This window comes from Chenopodium album, chromosome 11 (assembly GCF_948465745.1).
Source record: "Chenopodium album chromosome 11, dcCheAlbu1.1, whole genome shotgun sequence".
Lineage (NCBI taxonomy): Eukaryota > Viridiplantae > Streptophyta > Magnoliopsida > Caryophyllales > Amaranthaceae > Chenopodium > Chenopodium album.
The window spans coordinates 53,579,417-53,592,565 of NC_137844.1; the positions used below are offsets into that span (position 1 = coordinate 53,579,417).

The 13,149-nt window shown below is 34.7% G+C and overlaps 1 protein-coding gene across 1 annotated transcript; it reads right to left on the minus strand.

Annotated features, from left to right (window-relative positions):
* Positions 1-1,808: 1,808 nt before the first annotated feature.
* LOC145569198 (CMP-sialic acid transporter 1-like) lies at positions 1,809-10,787 on the minus strand. Its single transcript, XM_081628554.1, has 8 exons — positions 10,401-10,787; positions 7,833-7,916; positions 7,500-7,714; positions 7,265-7,343; positions 6,693-6,862; positions 5,435-5,621; positions 5,170-5,247; positions 1,809-2,376 (listed from the first exon to the last, which is right to left on the minus strand). Exons 1-8 carry the CDS (start codon positions 10,449-10,451, stop codon positions 2,236-2,238), a joined length of 1,005 nt encoding a protein of 334 aa, XP_081484680.1. The 5' UTR covers positions 10,452-10,787; the 3' UTR covers positions 1,809-2,235.
* Between the last annotated feature and the right edge of the window lie 2,362 nt (positions 10,788-13,149).

Here is a 13,149-nt window from a genome sequence, read left to right on the forward strand (position 1 = left end):
TAAGTTCTATTTGTCTATCTCTATGTTTCTGGCCTATGGTATTGTCATGGTGCTGGTTGTTTGAGCAAAATTATGCAAGAGACTGATATAAGAATGGTGGAATATGATTGATCTAGGTGTTTAGATTAAATCAAATTTGGCTGATTGCTGCATCTCCCCTCATAATGTTAAGACCTATAAGCCAATTTATTTCTTGAGGGCAAACTGATGTTGCTTGTACTGATGTTGTTGTTCAATGTTTCATTATAGAAAGTGAAGAAATTCTCGCTACCTGACGAGAAGTCGCCAGAACTCCAGAAGTAGATCATGGCAGCAAAAGGCAAGCCTGAATTGGTTAGTAGGAATTAATGTTGTAACGAGTTTATAAAGGCAGCATGTGTAAACACCATTGTTGAGAATTTTGTAGATAGAATTGGTGTTGAAGGCTTGAGTTCTTGAGGCTGGTTTCAATTTACGATTAACTAAGTTTTCTGGTCTTTCAAGCCATTAAACAGATATTTTTTTTTACAATTGTTACAAGCGAAATATAAACATGTCAATTGAATGGCATATTCAATTCTTTGCTCTTTCTTCAGTTCCACTGTTACAGGCTTCTTATGAACCTTCTTAATATTGCTAGATAAGGCATGTTTCTAGTCTATCCTTTTGTTCCCCCCCCCCCCCCCCCCCTCTTAATTTCTAGTCTATAGCACAGTTTATACGAACTCTATAAGTATTGCAGATTTGCAGATGTGAGTAAATGAAGGACAACTAGCCAAAGGCATAATGATTAAACCAGGATTGAAGATTTCTAATCTTAACCTGAGCCACTCTTTGCATTGCCATTGTACGAAAAATTTGCTAAGGCTTTAAATGATAGCACTCATGATGCGCTAATTTAAGCCTCTTCCATCACCCGGAAAAAGGACAATTAGCTAAAATGCACAAATAAGCTAAATACTCCATTTTAGAGCTTTTTGGATCAAATGAGACAGAAGGAATATAACATACACTGTATGTAGAAAGTGACAAAACCAAATTGAACATTCATTATATTAGCAGATGACGAGGGAGGCAAACTCCTATCCATGTTGACTTACCAGAATTACTAGTCAGTTAAACATACTCAAATTTGCGAAAGACTAATAACTTCACAGCAAAGCCAAAATTGATTATTCCCAGAGGAAAGCTCCCATTGCATACTTCCTCTTTTGTTCCAAAGTTCCAATTACTGGCAAACCATAAGAAGCAAGCAGGCAATCTAGCTTCCAATCTTCCATTTTCTCGTAGTCGCCTTTTTTATACCTGGGATAGTGCAGAGGCATCTGGAAATGATTACTGCTACAAGACTTCCTCTCCTTTCGTTCATCAACGAATTTTGAACCTCCATTGACTGATGGCCAAGTAGCCAAGTGTTTTCCAGCATTGCCGAAAAATCTCTCAAACATTGTAAGCATCGTGTTTATTTATATGAGATCTTAAGGAAAGATTTTATATTTTTATGTCATGAGCAACTTCAATGTTCTACCTTTATAGGGGTGTTGGAGAAGGTAAGGGGTAAGTTTTTCGAGAACCAAGAATAAAGAAACACAAGAAAAACAGTTCTATTGAATAATTTGGAATTATTTATAAAAGAATTAATATTAAATCAGTGAGATTTTGATAATAGAACCAAATTCCTGAACCATTGTTGCCTTGAGCCACAAGCCCACACTTGCTTCTAATTGGGATTTGTGTTATATGGCTTTGTGCAGTAAACTATTCTCTGATATGCCGCATGAATATATTCTAATTTTACCAGACTCAGAAGAATTCGCAGTAAGAGAATATTTGAACAAAATAATAAAAGTATAATACTTATAGATGATTTAGGCTTTTAAAGGTTACATAATTTTCAATGATAACTAAGCAAGATTACAAAAATAATTCAAAAAATTTACTTACAGTTCACAAGGATAATTGCTTTCCAAAATTAACTCAAAGGCATGTTCAGTTTTGTATATGACTAACCACATATTCCCTTGGTCTTGCAACCAGTGATGAAAATCCTACTCCTACCCAATTCTGTCTAGACTATTAACCAGTCCTTTCTCCTGCAGAACCCTTAAGTAGGCAGCACCACCAACTCCCAGAATAATCAGGAAATCAGCACCTCGGAGAGCATAAACAGGAATAATCAGGAAATTGTTCACTATCTTCTCAAACTATGATTCAAAATGCAGATGCAGAAAAACATATTCTTTTGGCCGAATGAGGTCAGGAATTCACCCTTTCTATAGCAACTTCTTTCAGGTTCGCATGCTCTGATTTTGCCATGACAGGTAACTCCACAAGCACATTTGGAGGAGCGAAATACATGTGCAATGACATCATGCATATAATGATACCCAAGAAAAGCTGCAAAATTGCAAGAGGGGGAAAAGAATGTCATCAACCCTTTGAACATGAAAAGAACAACTAGTTTTTTTTAAGAGGTGTCCTCCATCCTAAAAATAATGACACTCTTTTTCAATAAGATTTGAGCAAGTAGCAGACCCAGAGATATAGCAATAGACATGCATTGTAAAGAAAGTAATATATTTCGAACTATTTACTGTTTTAGATGTTCAAAGAAAATGATTATGATTTGATTATGATTATACATCTTACAATAACTCGCTTAGAATCAATAATATGGAAGAATATAAATGAAATGTAATGAGATTTAATTATAGTAGGTAAACTGGCAATTAATCTTAAACAGAGGGAACAGAAACAATAACACACTAACCAGTTTTTTCTGTTAAACAGATCATAAATTGTACAAACAAACTTTAGGCCCTGTTTGGTTCTGTGTAATTAAGCAATGAAATTTCCAATGCAAATTCTACTCAGTGCTGGCCTCCTCCATACAGGAACTCTGATCATGTGATCCATATTAACAAGCTAATTACTATAAACTCCCTCTATTTCTTTTTGTTCTTTCCATTTGGATCTGGCCACTATATAAAATTAAATCAAAGTGAATCTTCTAACTTTTACGGAGTTTTTCCAATATATATACAAAAAAAAAAAAAAAAAAAAAAAAAGCATATTTATGCGGGGTATTGTTGGTACTTTGGTTCATATCAATGAGTATGTTAAAAAAAATCAAAATTTTATGAATTTTAGTAATAAGTAATTAAAGATACTGTTAAATATTAATTATAAAAATGTGCATTTGGCAAAAGGAAATGGGAAGAGCATTTAGAGACCAGAGGGAGTATTTTCCATATCTAGGCAGCCATCAGGTGAACCAAATAATCATTACAATATGAATTAGATAATAGTACTGTAGCAAAAATATTTGTCTTTTGGAAGTAGGCTTAAAAATTAATTATATCGTTCAAATCCCCATGGGATGTTCATGTTAGGAAGTTGTATGAGCTTTGTTCTCCTAAGTTTATTTAAACAAATTTCAAAACATATAAGTTTAGTGAGCATATGTTTAGTTCAGCAAAATTAAGCAAAGAGCAACAGAGCCCAAGTCTACTTATAAGATATACTTCCTCCATTCTTATCTACTTTCCAATGCATGATTTAGACTATACATATATATTAAGAAAAAAATATATGTCCTCAAAGATATATATTAAGAAAAATCTAACAAGACCCCACATGCTTTTATCTTTTCTTATCATGATTAAAGAGAGTCAATAGTGTAAAAGTCCAAATGCTGCAAAGTCATAAAAATGGAAGAAGTATAAAAATACTAAATCTATTTTTGTAAAAAAAATATTCTAAAATATAGATGATGCGCACATTTAAGGAAATCAAGTGTTAGGGAGAGATGGAATAAATAATTAAAAATAAGATAATGTTGCAATTAATATGAAACTTTCAAAATAAAGAAATATTGTAATTAAATTATAGAGTGACATATACGATCCCTCTGTTCCATATAAATTGCAATGTTTTCTTTTTATGAAAGTTTCATACCCATTGCAACATTTCCTTATTTGTATGTATTTTCTTTATATCTCTCTTCATCACATGAGTTATTCCTTTTCCTTTGCTCCATCTTTCTCCCCATTACATGAGTTCTTCATTTTATTAATCTTTTTACTCTTATAATTAAATGGGAAACTCAAGTTTAGCAGATTCTCTACAGTTGCAATATACATTGTATGTCGGTATTTTTTAATTTTTTTTTAATTGCAACTTTGCAAGCAAGTGAATAGGGCCCCAACCCACAAAAAAAAAAAAAAAAAAAAAAAAAAAAAAAAAAAAAGGAGAGTGAAATGGAAAAGGGGTAAGTAAACCCATGTGATTATTTAATAAATAGAGTAAAAAGAGAGAGAAAAATAAGGGCGCACTCTATTCACTTTGATTGTCACTTATTTTTGCTTTTCATCTTAACTTAGGGTGCACTATATTCACCTGATTTTCACTTATATGAACTTAACCGAACTTATTAGAACTTATTTTAGTTGTAACTTGCGTAACCCTTATTAGAACTTATTTTTAACTTATTTTTTTCTAAATTGAACTTATCTTAACTTAACTGAACTTATTAGACATGAAATAAGTGAAGATAAGGTAAACAGAACAGACCCTTATATAGCTTAATAGAACTTATTTTGATCACAAATTGAACTTGGTTAGCCTTCATTAACCTTATTAAAGCTTATCTTATTTGAGCTTATAATTGGACTTGAGGTAAACTTAGCAAAGCTAAGAAGAACAATTTGCTAAGCAAAAGAAGGGTATATTTGTAATATCACATGTAAAAACTTTTCATTTTAAATTTGGCGGTCTGATTATAATACATGGAGGGAGTATATGAGATAGAAAAAGAATTAATTTGATATGCACTTACAAAACCATTATCAAATCTAGATCGCCCAATAATGAATTTTGAATATTTTCTTTGATTAAAAATATGCATGAAAAAATTAAGTGCCTTGTTTTTCTTGAAAGAGCATGCAAATAATCAATTTGGGATAACCCAAAAAATTGAGATACGTCACTTCAGGTGTATAAATTCAAATCATGAATCAAGGAGTAATGCTGCAAGAAGAATGTCACATGTCAACCCCTCCCAGAGCCTCCCCTTCTCGGGGTTTTTTTTACTGTGGGGGGGGAGGGGGTGTTGTCAGTCACTCCGTGTAACATAAAAGAAATATGATCAGAAAGAATAAGATAATAATTAGTGTATATGCAAAGACAAACCTGTAAAGTTGGCTTAAATTCGAACAGGTAAACAGACAAGAGCATTGTCAGCAGCATTGCCATTGAGGTTGCATATACCTGAAAAATATAATGAATTGCCATGAAACAGAAGATTACTTGTGCTATAATAAGAACTTGCAATTAAGAAATCTATTATTCCAAACACAAATATTTGTTAGTAGAAACTAAAATTGGAGTATTGGACATCCTACCTCACATGGATCTTTGGTTTCAACTACTAGGTGTATTAAGAAAATATATTTACCTTCACAATGTTATCTGCATACTTCATTATCCATGAAACTAGTAGCCCTGAAGACCCTAAGTTTAGAACCACGAGCCAGGTTGCCATACTATATCCATCAAAAAGGCGTTGCCACCATGGCCCCTTTTCAAAACCACTTGTGAAATCATCCAAAACTAGGCGTGCCAAGTTAAAGATAGTGCCAAATCTGGAGAAGTAAAAAAAATGACTGCATTATTGCCTGATATCTAACAAAGTTTGCAAGAGAACTGATATAAGCACCACTGTTTCCAAACAAAGTAGAAGTTTGAGTAACAGTGCAACAACTGAAGATAAAATAAATTAATTCCAACCTGCAGGCCTTTTTTTTTATTCCCAAATACTGGTGCTCATCCATTCAATCACTAATCAATAAAGAGGTTGGATTAGAAGATAGTAAAGAACTAACCTTGCAAGGCTACTTTTCATTTCCTTTTTTTTTTGGAGGTGAGGGGGTTAAGGTGCACAAGTAGCTAACAAGCAGAGATGATGCAAAGGGATTGTAATCGGAAAACAAAAATTAAATTCAAGTACCTTTGAAAACCTTTACATATTTACAAATACTGAAATGATTCTGTTCAAAAGTACACAGAGCAAAGGTAAGTCAACTGCTAATATGTGGTATTCTTCCCTCTTTAGCAATCCTCGAGATAGAGAAGAGCAATTCACCTTGCCTATGGCATATTCCTAAGTAAAATAGAGGTACTGCTCATAACTTCCATTAGAAAATGCCTATATGTACAGTCCAGGAAGAAACATAGGACACCTATGTTACTCGGACTCTTTCGTTTACCTCATGTGTCCGTGTCGACACGACACATGTCGGACACCGACACCGACACCGACACTTGGACACTTCATTTTTAACTAAAAACACAACTTTTTTCAAGAAAATGGGCGAGTCCGATGCTTGGACACCCCTGTCTAATTTGACACTTCATCCGAGTCCAAGTAACATAGTAGGACACTATGGCTGAGTATAGATTGGAGAAAGATCAACAGTACAAAGGATATTGTATTTCCAAATTAAAAGGCATCTTATTTACATGTCGCTATCACAACACTATTCAAGCATAAAGTAGGAGAAATAGCATACAACCTAGGGGGAGGGTGATTACCAAGTAAATGCTACTGGTGGTCTAAGTCAAATCACCTAACAACTCGGTATGCATGATACCATGCAATCATGATAATACCATAAATGCAAGTTTAAGCATGTAACTCAAACAGAGATACCTACGTATAAAGTTGTACATTCTGCCAATACAGGCTGTCATTGTTTTTCTTCATGAGGAATTCAGTATAAACACCAGCTAATGCTGACAGGCAAGCTGACAAGATCCCAAACATATACCCTTGGATTGGTGCTGAGAGAAGTGAGTCACATGATGACGCTCCACAGCCTTTGACCTATGATAAGAGGGGAAAAAGACAGATTAAACATTACATTGGCAAGGTACAAATGAATTGCCTCAGATCATTAACAGATAATCTCATCAGCAAATTCCATGTTCTACCCTTCTTCTCTTTGCTCTTTCATTTTAATTTTTTTTTTTTCTATTGGGGGTGATTGGGGGGGGGGGGGGGGGGGGGGGGAGGTTCATAATGAAAGATGTGTTGGATTCTTGATTGAATTACTGTAGACAGAAAGCATGTCTCATGCCCCTGGTAGTTTGGTAGAAAACCATCATTAATCTTTAACTATCTTTGATACTGGCTTTGATGTAATAGTAGGTATTAACATGCATCTTCATAAAAATAATTTCAGCACTGCACTTAGAAAAAAGGAGCATACAGGTTTGGGAGTATCACCTGGCTTGTGGTTGTGCCAATAGCCAACAGAATTATTGCCATCCATTGCAAATTTGTCAACTTTTTCTTCAAAAATAACCTGCATGACAAAAAATCTTCAGAACTAAGTTCCAACTTATATTTAAACATGAGTCTCCTACAAATTAAATAAAAAATTCAAAAAAAATTTTACATATTAAATCAGCTTAAACATAAGAGGATGTGAATTAAGAAGTTTTGAAAAGAGTGGAAGCACCTAAACAGTATCCCAGTGGTAACAATCTTGAGATTGCCCATGATCTGGTAAGTGGATGTATCCACATATGTGAGGGTGGCAAACTGAACATTGTTATGAATCAGATATATAACTGATGGTATTGGAAACAGTCGCACAGTTTTCCAATCAGTTGTCATCCTTACAGAAGGTGAAGTACGGACCTCCCTCCAAAGAAGTATGCTGGATACCACCAGCTAGCATTACCAACACAAAATATGTAAATAAGTCAATAGGAAGCGATGTTGAACTATGAAGTCACATAAGAAGCTTGGAATTCAAGTCTCCGAGCTACAAGGGAATAGAAGGAAGCACCTTGAACACCTCAGCAAGAAACGGAACGGTTGCATAATCATACTTGTAACCACCATTACTTTGTGATAAAGTAGTTAAAATGCCCTGTCACACATAAAGTAGAGGCTAAGCATAAGATACAGGTAATTGCTCTTTTGCTAATATACAAATTCAAATGTCCATGTTATATGTTACAGAAGGCATTCCATCTTATATTGTAGTTTGAAACTTAAATTCAAAGATGCTGATGAATTTAAACCCAGCATCCCAGAGAAGCCTTTTGTGACCATGTGGTGACCCATTCTGAATAGCAAGTTCCCACTTATTTGGATGGTATGGGGCATCATAGGTTGTTACAGGTGTTCCTGGGACCAACACTTAGAGCTGAATCTCAAATGAACGTTTGGGAGAACAAAAGTGTTCAGCAGTGACCGCTAAATAAGTTCAGGTTACACTCCAGCAAGGGTCAACTTTAAAGGTATTCATTTTTCCTTTTTTTTAATTAATTGCTAGTGGGATGGCGTCTTAGTGTACTTCGTAAATAAAGGTCTCCTCCTCAATATTTATTGGACCCAAGTAAATTTGTTGTTATTGTGACTGCTCTGAATATACATAGCGTTGGACTGAATTAAGAGTTACATTGCAAAAATAAAGCAAGGAGTACGAGTTTGATTGATTATAAACAGGCAATTACTGATAATTATACTTTCAAGAGGTGGATCTCTTCCTAATTTAGCTTGTTAAGCTAGTCCAAAATACTCAATCAACATTCAACATGCCTTCCCCCCTCCCTAAGCTTCTCTATTTATAGAATTTCTTTCCTAACAAACTCCCTAACTTATTTCTTACCCATAACTAACTTATAAGGAGACTGCTTATAATTCCCATCATCCTTACATCAGTTCATTTGCCATTCATATAAATGGCACTTGCCTCCGCGAAAGAAAACTGAATAAACAAACGAATTCTCACAACATGAAGGCATTTTTTCGAGTTCTATATCCTCAATTTACTCTACAATTATCCTCATACCTAAAACAAAGTAAACTTGCATCGCCTATAGGTGTAACGAAGTAACAACTACAGAGCTGTAGCAACCAATTTGCATATCAATGCTTAGGTGCTGATTTCATCATCTTTATTCTCAAGACTTCAGAATCTAGTGATTCTAGTCATAGGGAATTTAAACTGATATGGAAGGGTAAAAATATCATTCTGTATGTAGAGGAAAAGATGTGAAAGCTGTATTATATCCATAAGCGCATGGTCATAAAAACAAGAAGGTAGAGCCATAAAACCTATAATAAACTCCTGGTAGATGTAGGTCTCTTTAGGGTGCTCCTTTGACCCAAGAATGATTTCCCAAACAAATTTGCCTTTTCTTTTCTTACAAGTTAAAATTCATGGCATCTCTATCCCTCCACACAGCATAGAAAAACATGGATGTAGAACAGAGTTAAAATTGGATTACTGCTTCATCGATTGCAAGTGTATTCGGCAATCTGAACGGTATAAATATGTTCACAAGTCACAACTCACATCAATAAATTCATCCTTCCTTAAATTGTTGTAAATAACTCTTTCCAGGCCCTCCATTAAACTACAATATATGGTAATATTAAAACAAAATAAATTCTGGAAAGTTCCTTCAGTCACCCAACATCTTATTCATCCGTTTAGAGGTTAAACTACTCCATACTTAAACATTTTACTCCCTCTATGTGGTAACAATGGTCACATTGTCCCCCCCTCTATGATTAAATAAATGCCATAGTTTTGATAAGAGATTCTTTGTAGAAGTTGGTGCATTCTCACATTCTCCCGGTCACTCTTAACTCCTAAGTAGGGACATCTTAGAAAATATCCAGTCATAGCTGTCATACGAAGGAGGGAAGGGGGGGGGGGGGGGGGGGGGGGGGGGAGGGGGGGGTTAGCTGCACAGAAGTTCTTCACACATGGATGAACAAACTTGATTCCAATAATTTCTTTAAATTTATGCTTCATAATGCTCCACCTCCTCAATTTGCACTAGAATTGAAGTTAAGTAAGGGAATCCAATTAAACAAGAAATGAAGGTATCAAGATTCAAGAATATTAGCAAAAACAAAACACAACCATAGGGAGGTAGGCGCGGAGTTGAGGGGGGTAATCCGTTAATCATTCAACCCTTCAAGGTGAGTTTACAATAAACGGGTTCCTGCTCCCTCAATCCGCACACTCAATGCATAAGATTGGTCCAGTGAATACTACTTCCTAAATTCTAAGTCTCCTAAGCACTATATTCTGCTACAGAAACACCCACGTCTTCCATCTTTGGGGTGAAATCCCATTGATAATCAGAAGTAAAATGCATTCCTAATGTGCCCAATTTAAACAAATAGCTCCATCATATTGATCACACTAACATTCCCAAGTAACTTAAATACCCAGAAATATGAAAATTAACAACAAATTGCAGAACATATATAAAAAAAAAAAAAAAAAAAAAAAAAAAAAAAAAAAAAAAAACCCATTAAAAACAGAAAACAAAAGCATCAAAATAAAATAAAAAACATTGAAAAATAGAAAAAAGATACGATTTAAGCAGACCTGAGAACTGGTGAGGGTGGTGAGAAGAGCAGCTACGAAGTACCACTGCATTGAGATCTTCCCTTTTTATTCACCCTTTCTAACAATTTCTACAAGAAATAGAAAATTAAGGGTTCTAAAATTAGGGGAAAAAAGATGAAATTTCGCGGATCTTCATTGGGAAGAAATCATAGTGTAGAAGAGAAATTGAAACTCGGAAAATCAGTAGAAAATTAACAGTTGAATTGTAAGACGCAATTCCGAAGACGATCGAAGAAAAAGGGTAAAGTTCGGATGCAAAAATGGTACGATTGAGGGGTGGAATGATGAGTGATGTTAGCCTGGAGAGTGTGAAACTGGAAAATGGCAAGTGAGAAGTGAAGCAACTGTGATGTGAAGGAAGGGAGAGATTGTGAATCATCAACACCACCATTTAGGAATTTATTACTCACTTATAATTAATTTTTTTTGAAAATTAAAATAAACTAATTCAAAAATTATGAGGGGAATTCGTAATGTAAATACGAAAATCATGTTAAGTTCACCTTAATTTACTTATTATGGAGTACTTGTATTAAATAACCAAAGGTTTGTATGTTGTTGGCCATTTCGTGCGGCAGGATTTACTCGAGTTACTCAATCAAAGGTTATTTGAATTATCAGAGGTTATTTGAGTTATTTGGTCATGGTTTACTTAAGAGGTTCGGTTAGGGTTAGTTAAGGGGTTTGGACAGGGATTACTCAAAGGATTACTCGGTTAGGGGTTACTCGATTTACTAGTCAAGGGTTACTCATTTTACACGGTCATGGGTTACTTGAGGGATTTAGTTAGGGTTACTCGAGAGGTTACTCATCGGTCAGGAGTTACTTGAAGGGTTACTCAGATAGGATTAATTTGAATAAGCTATGACCGAGTAACTCAGTAACCCCGGCCACACAGAAAAATCTCCCAATTAAAAAGATACATTTAAAAGTTAAGGCTTTTTTGTATCATTTTATTTTAACCTATTTAGATAAAAGAATTTCAAAAAAAATAGGTTTACAAAAAAGTATAGAAAATTACATAAAATTTGTTCAATCAAAGTAAATAAGTTCAAATTACATAAAATAAGTTCATATACTTGTAAACAAAATAGGTTTTGATAAGTTCATACAAAATGAATTTAGATAAATCAAACGAAGACTATGAAACCCGTAGTTATGTTTTGAAATCAAAATTTACTTTATATTTACGATTAATCTTGAGCAGATGTAGATCCTGTTAATTCAGCTCAAAAACTCTACCAAAGGAGAGACCAACAAATATGAGCAAATCATTTCATTGGCAAAGCATAAATTTGTAAAAATTTTTTTTTTTTTTTTTTTTTTTTGGTTTTTTTTTTTTTTTTTTAAAAAAGAACATTATATCAATCAATCAATCAATCAAAGCCTTAATCCCAAAAGTGGGGTCGGCTAACATGAACCAAATTTGATTATTCCGTGTAGTCATCAACATAAATCTTTCTCCTCCATCCCTTACGATCCAAAACTTCATCCTCACGTAAATCCATGCACTTCATATCCTTCCTCACTCCTTCCAACCAAGTCATCTTTGGTCTCCCTCTTCCTCGTTTAATCCCTCCATGGTCCCACTCTTCCACTCTTCGCACCGGTGCACCCTCGGGTCTCCGTCTTACATGTCCAAACCAACGCAGACGATTTTCCCTTAATTTATCTACAATGCCCGCCACACCTACTTTCTTGCGAATAACCTCATTTCTGATTCTATCTCTTAAAGTGTTTCCACACATCCACCTTAACATGCGCATTTCCGTAACCTCCATCTTTTTAATATGCTCTTTCTTAGAAGCCCAACATTCTGTACCATAGAGCAACACTGGTCTTATGGCAGTCCTGTAGAATTTTCCCTTCAACTTTAAGGGAATGCTGCGGTCGCATAACACTCCCGTGGCCGCTCTCCATTTAAGCCACCCTGACTTAATCCTGTGGGTCACGTCTTGATCAATGTCACCATTCTTCTGGATGATCGACCCTAGGTACTTAAAACATTCACTCATGGTCAAATCCTTTCCATCCAAACTCACCACTTCATTGCTTGTCCCCCTCTGAGTGCCAAAACGACATACCAAATATTCAGTCTTACTCCGACTTAGCTTAAACCCTCTAGATTTTAATAGCTATAAAAAAGAACATTATAGCTATTAAAAAATGAAAGAAAAACTTGAATCAAGAATCAACAAAGGTTGTTATATACACATGGGTGCACTGTGCACCCAAAATTATTTTTTTATTTTTAATTTTTTTTTTAATAGTAATCTTTTGCATACGATTAACTTCCAAGCCCCTTCATGGCTGATTGGCTGCATACATAAATTAAAGTTTAAAAAAGATATACCCGTGAACACACTTGCAAACATAGCTTGGGTGTTAGGTTTTTTAGATACAAGATTCAACTCATGTGTATTTTCACAATTGTATAAAGTAATTAAAAACTTCCTCCTGTTTTTTTTGTTTTTCCTATTCTTTTTACTAGCAACACTAACCGTAGGTAATGTGCAAAAATTAAAGGAATGAAATAATATAGGGTTAGTTGTCGATAAGCTTCATGTAGTCATGTAGAGAGAGTAGTATGTCACTAGTAGACTTGTAGTAAAGATGGTTAATTAAGGGCAATTCAATTTGATAATTTGATCTTTAATGTGAACATCTTTACTTCTAGTAGGACTAAATAGTACTCCCTCTGCAACTTACTAAGTGAGAAATCATACTA

Bases quoted from the DNA above. Each gene is read 5' to 3' on its own strand.
- LOC145569198 (XM_081628554.1), bottom strand. From the start codon at position 10,451: ATGCAGTGGTACTTCGTAGCTGCTCTTCTCACCACCCTCACCAGTTCT. The intron at 7,715-7,832 runs GTGCTTCCTTCT...TGGTAATGCTAG, and splicing joins TTCTTGCTGAGGTGTTCAAG to CTGGTGGTATCCAGCATACT. The intron at 5,622-6,692 runs GTAGGTATCTCT...TTACTTCTCCAG, and splicing joins CAGAATGTACAACTTTATAC to ATTTGGCACTATCTTTAACT.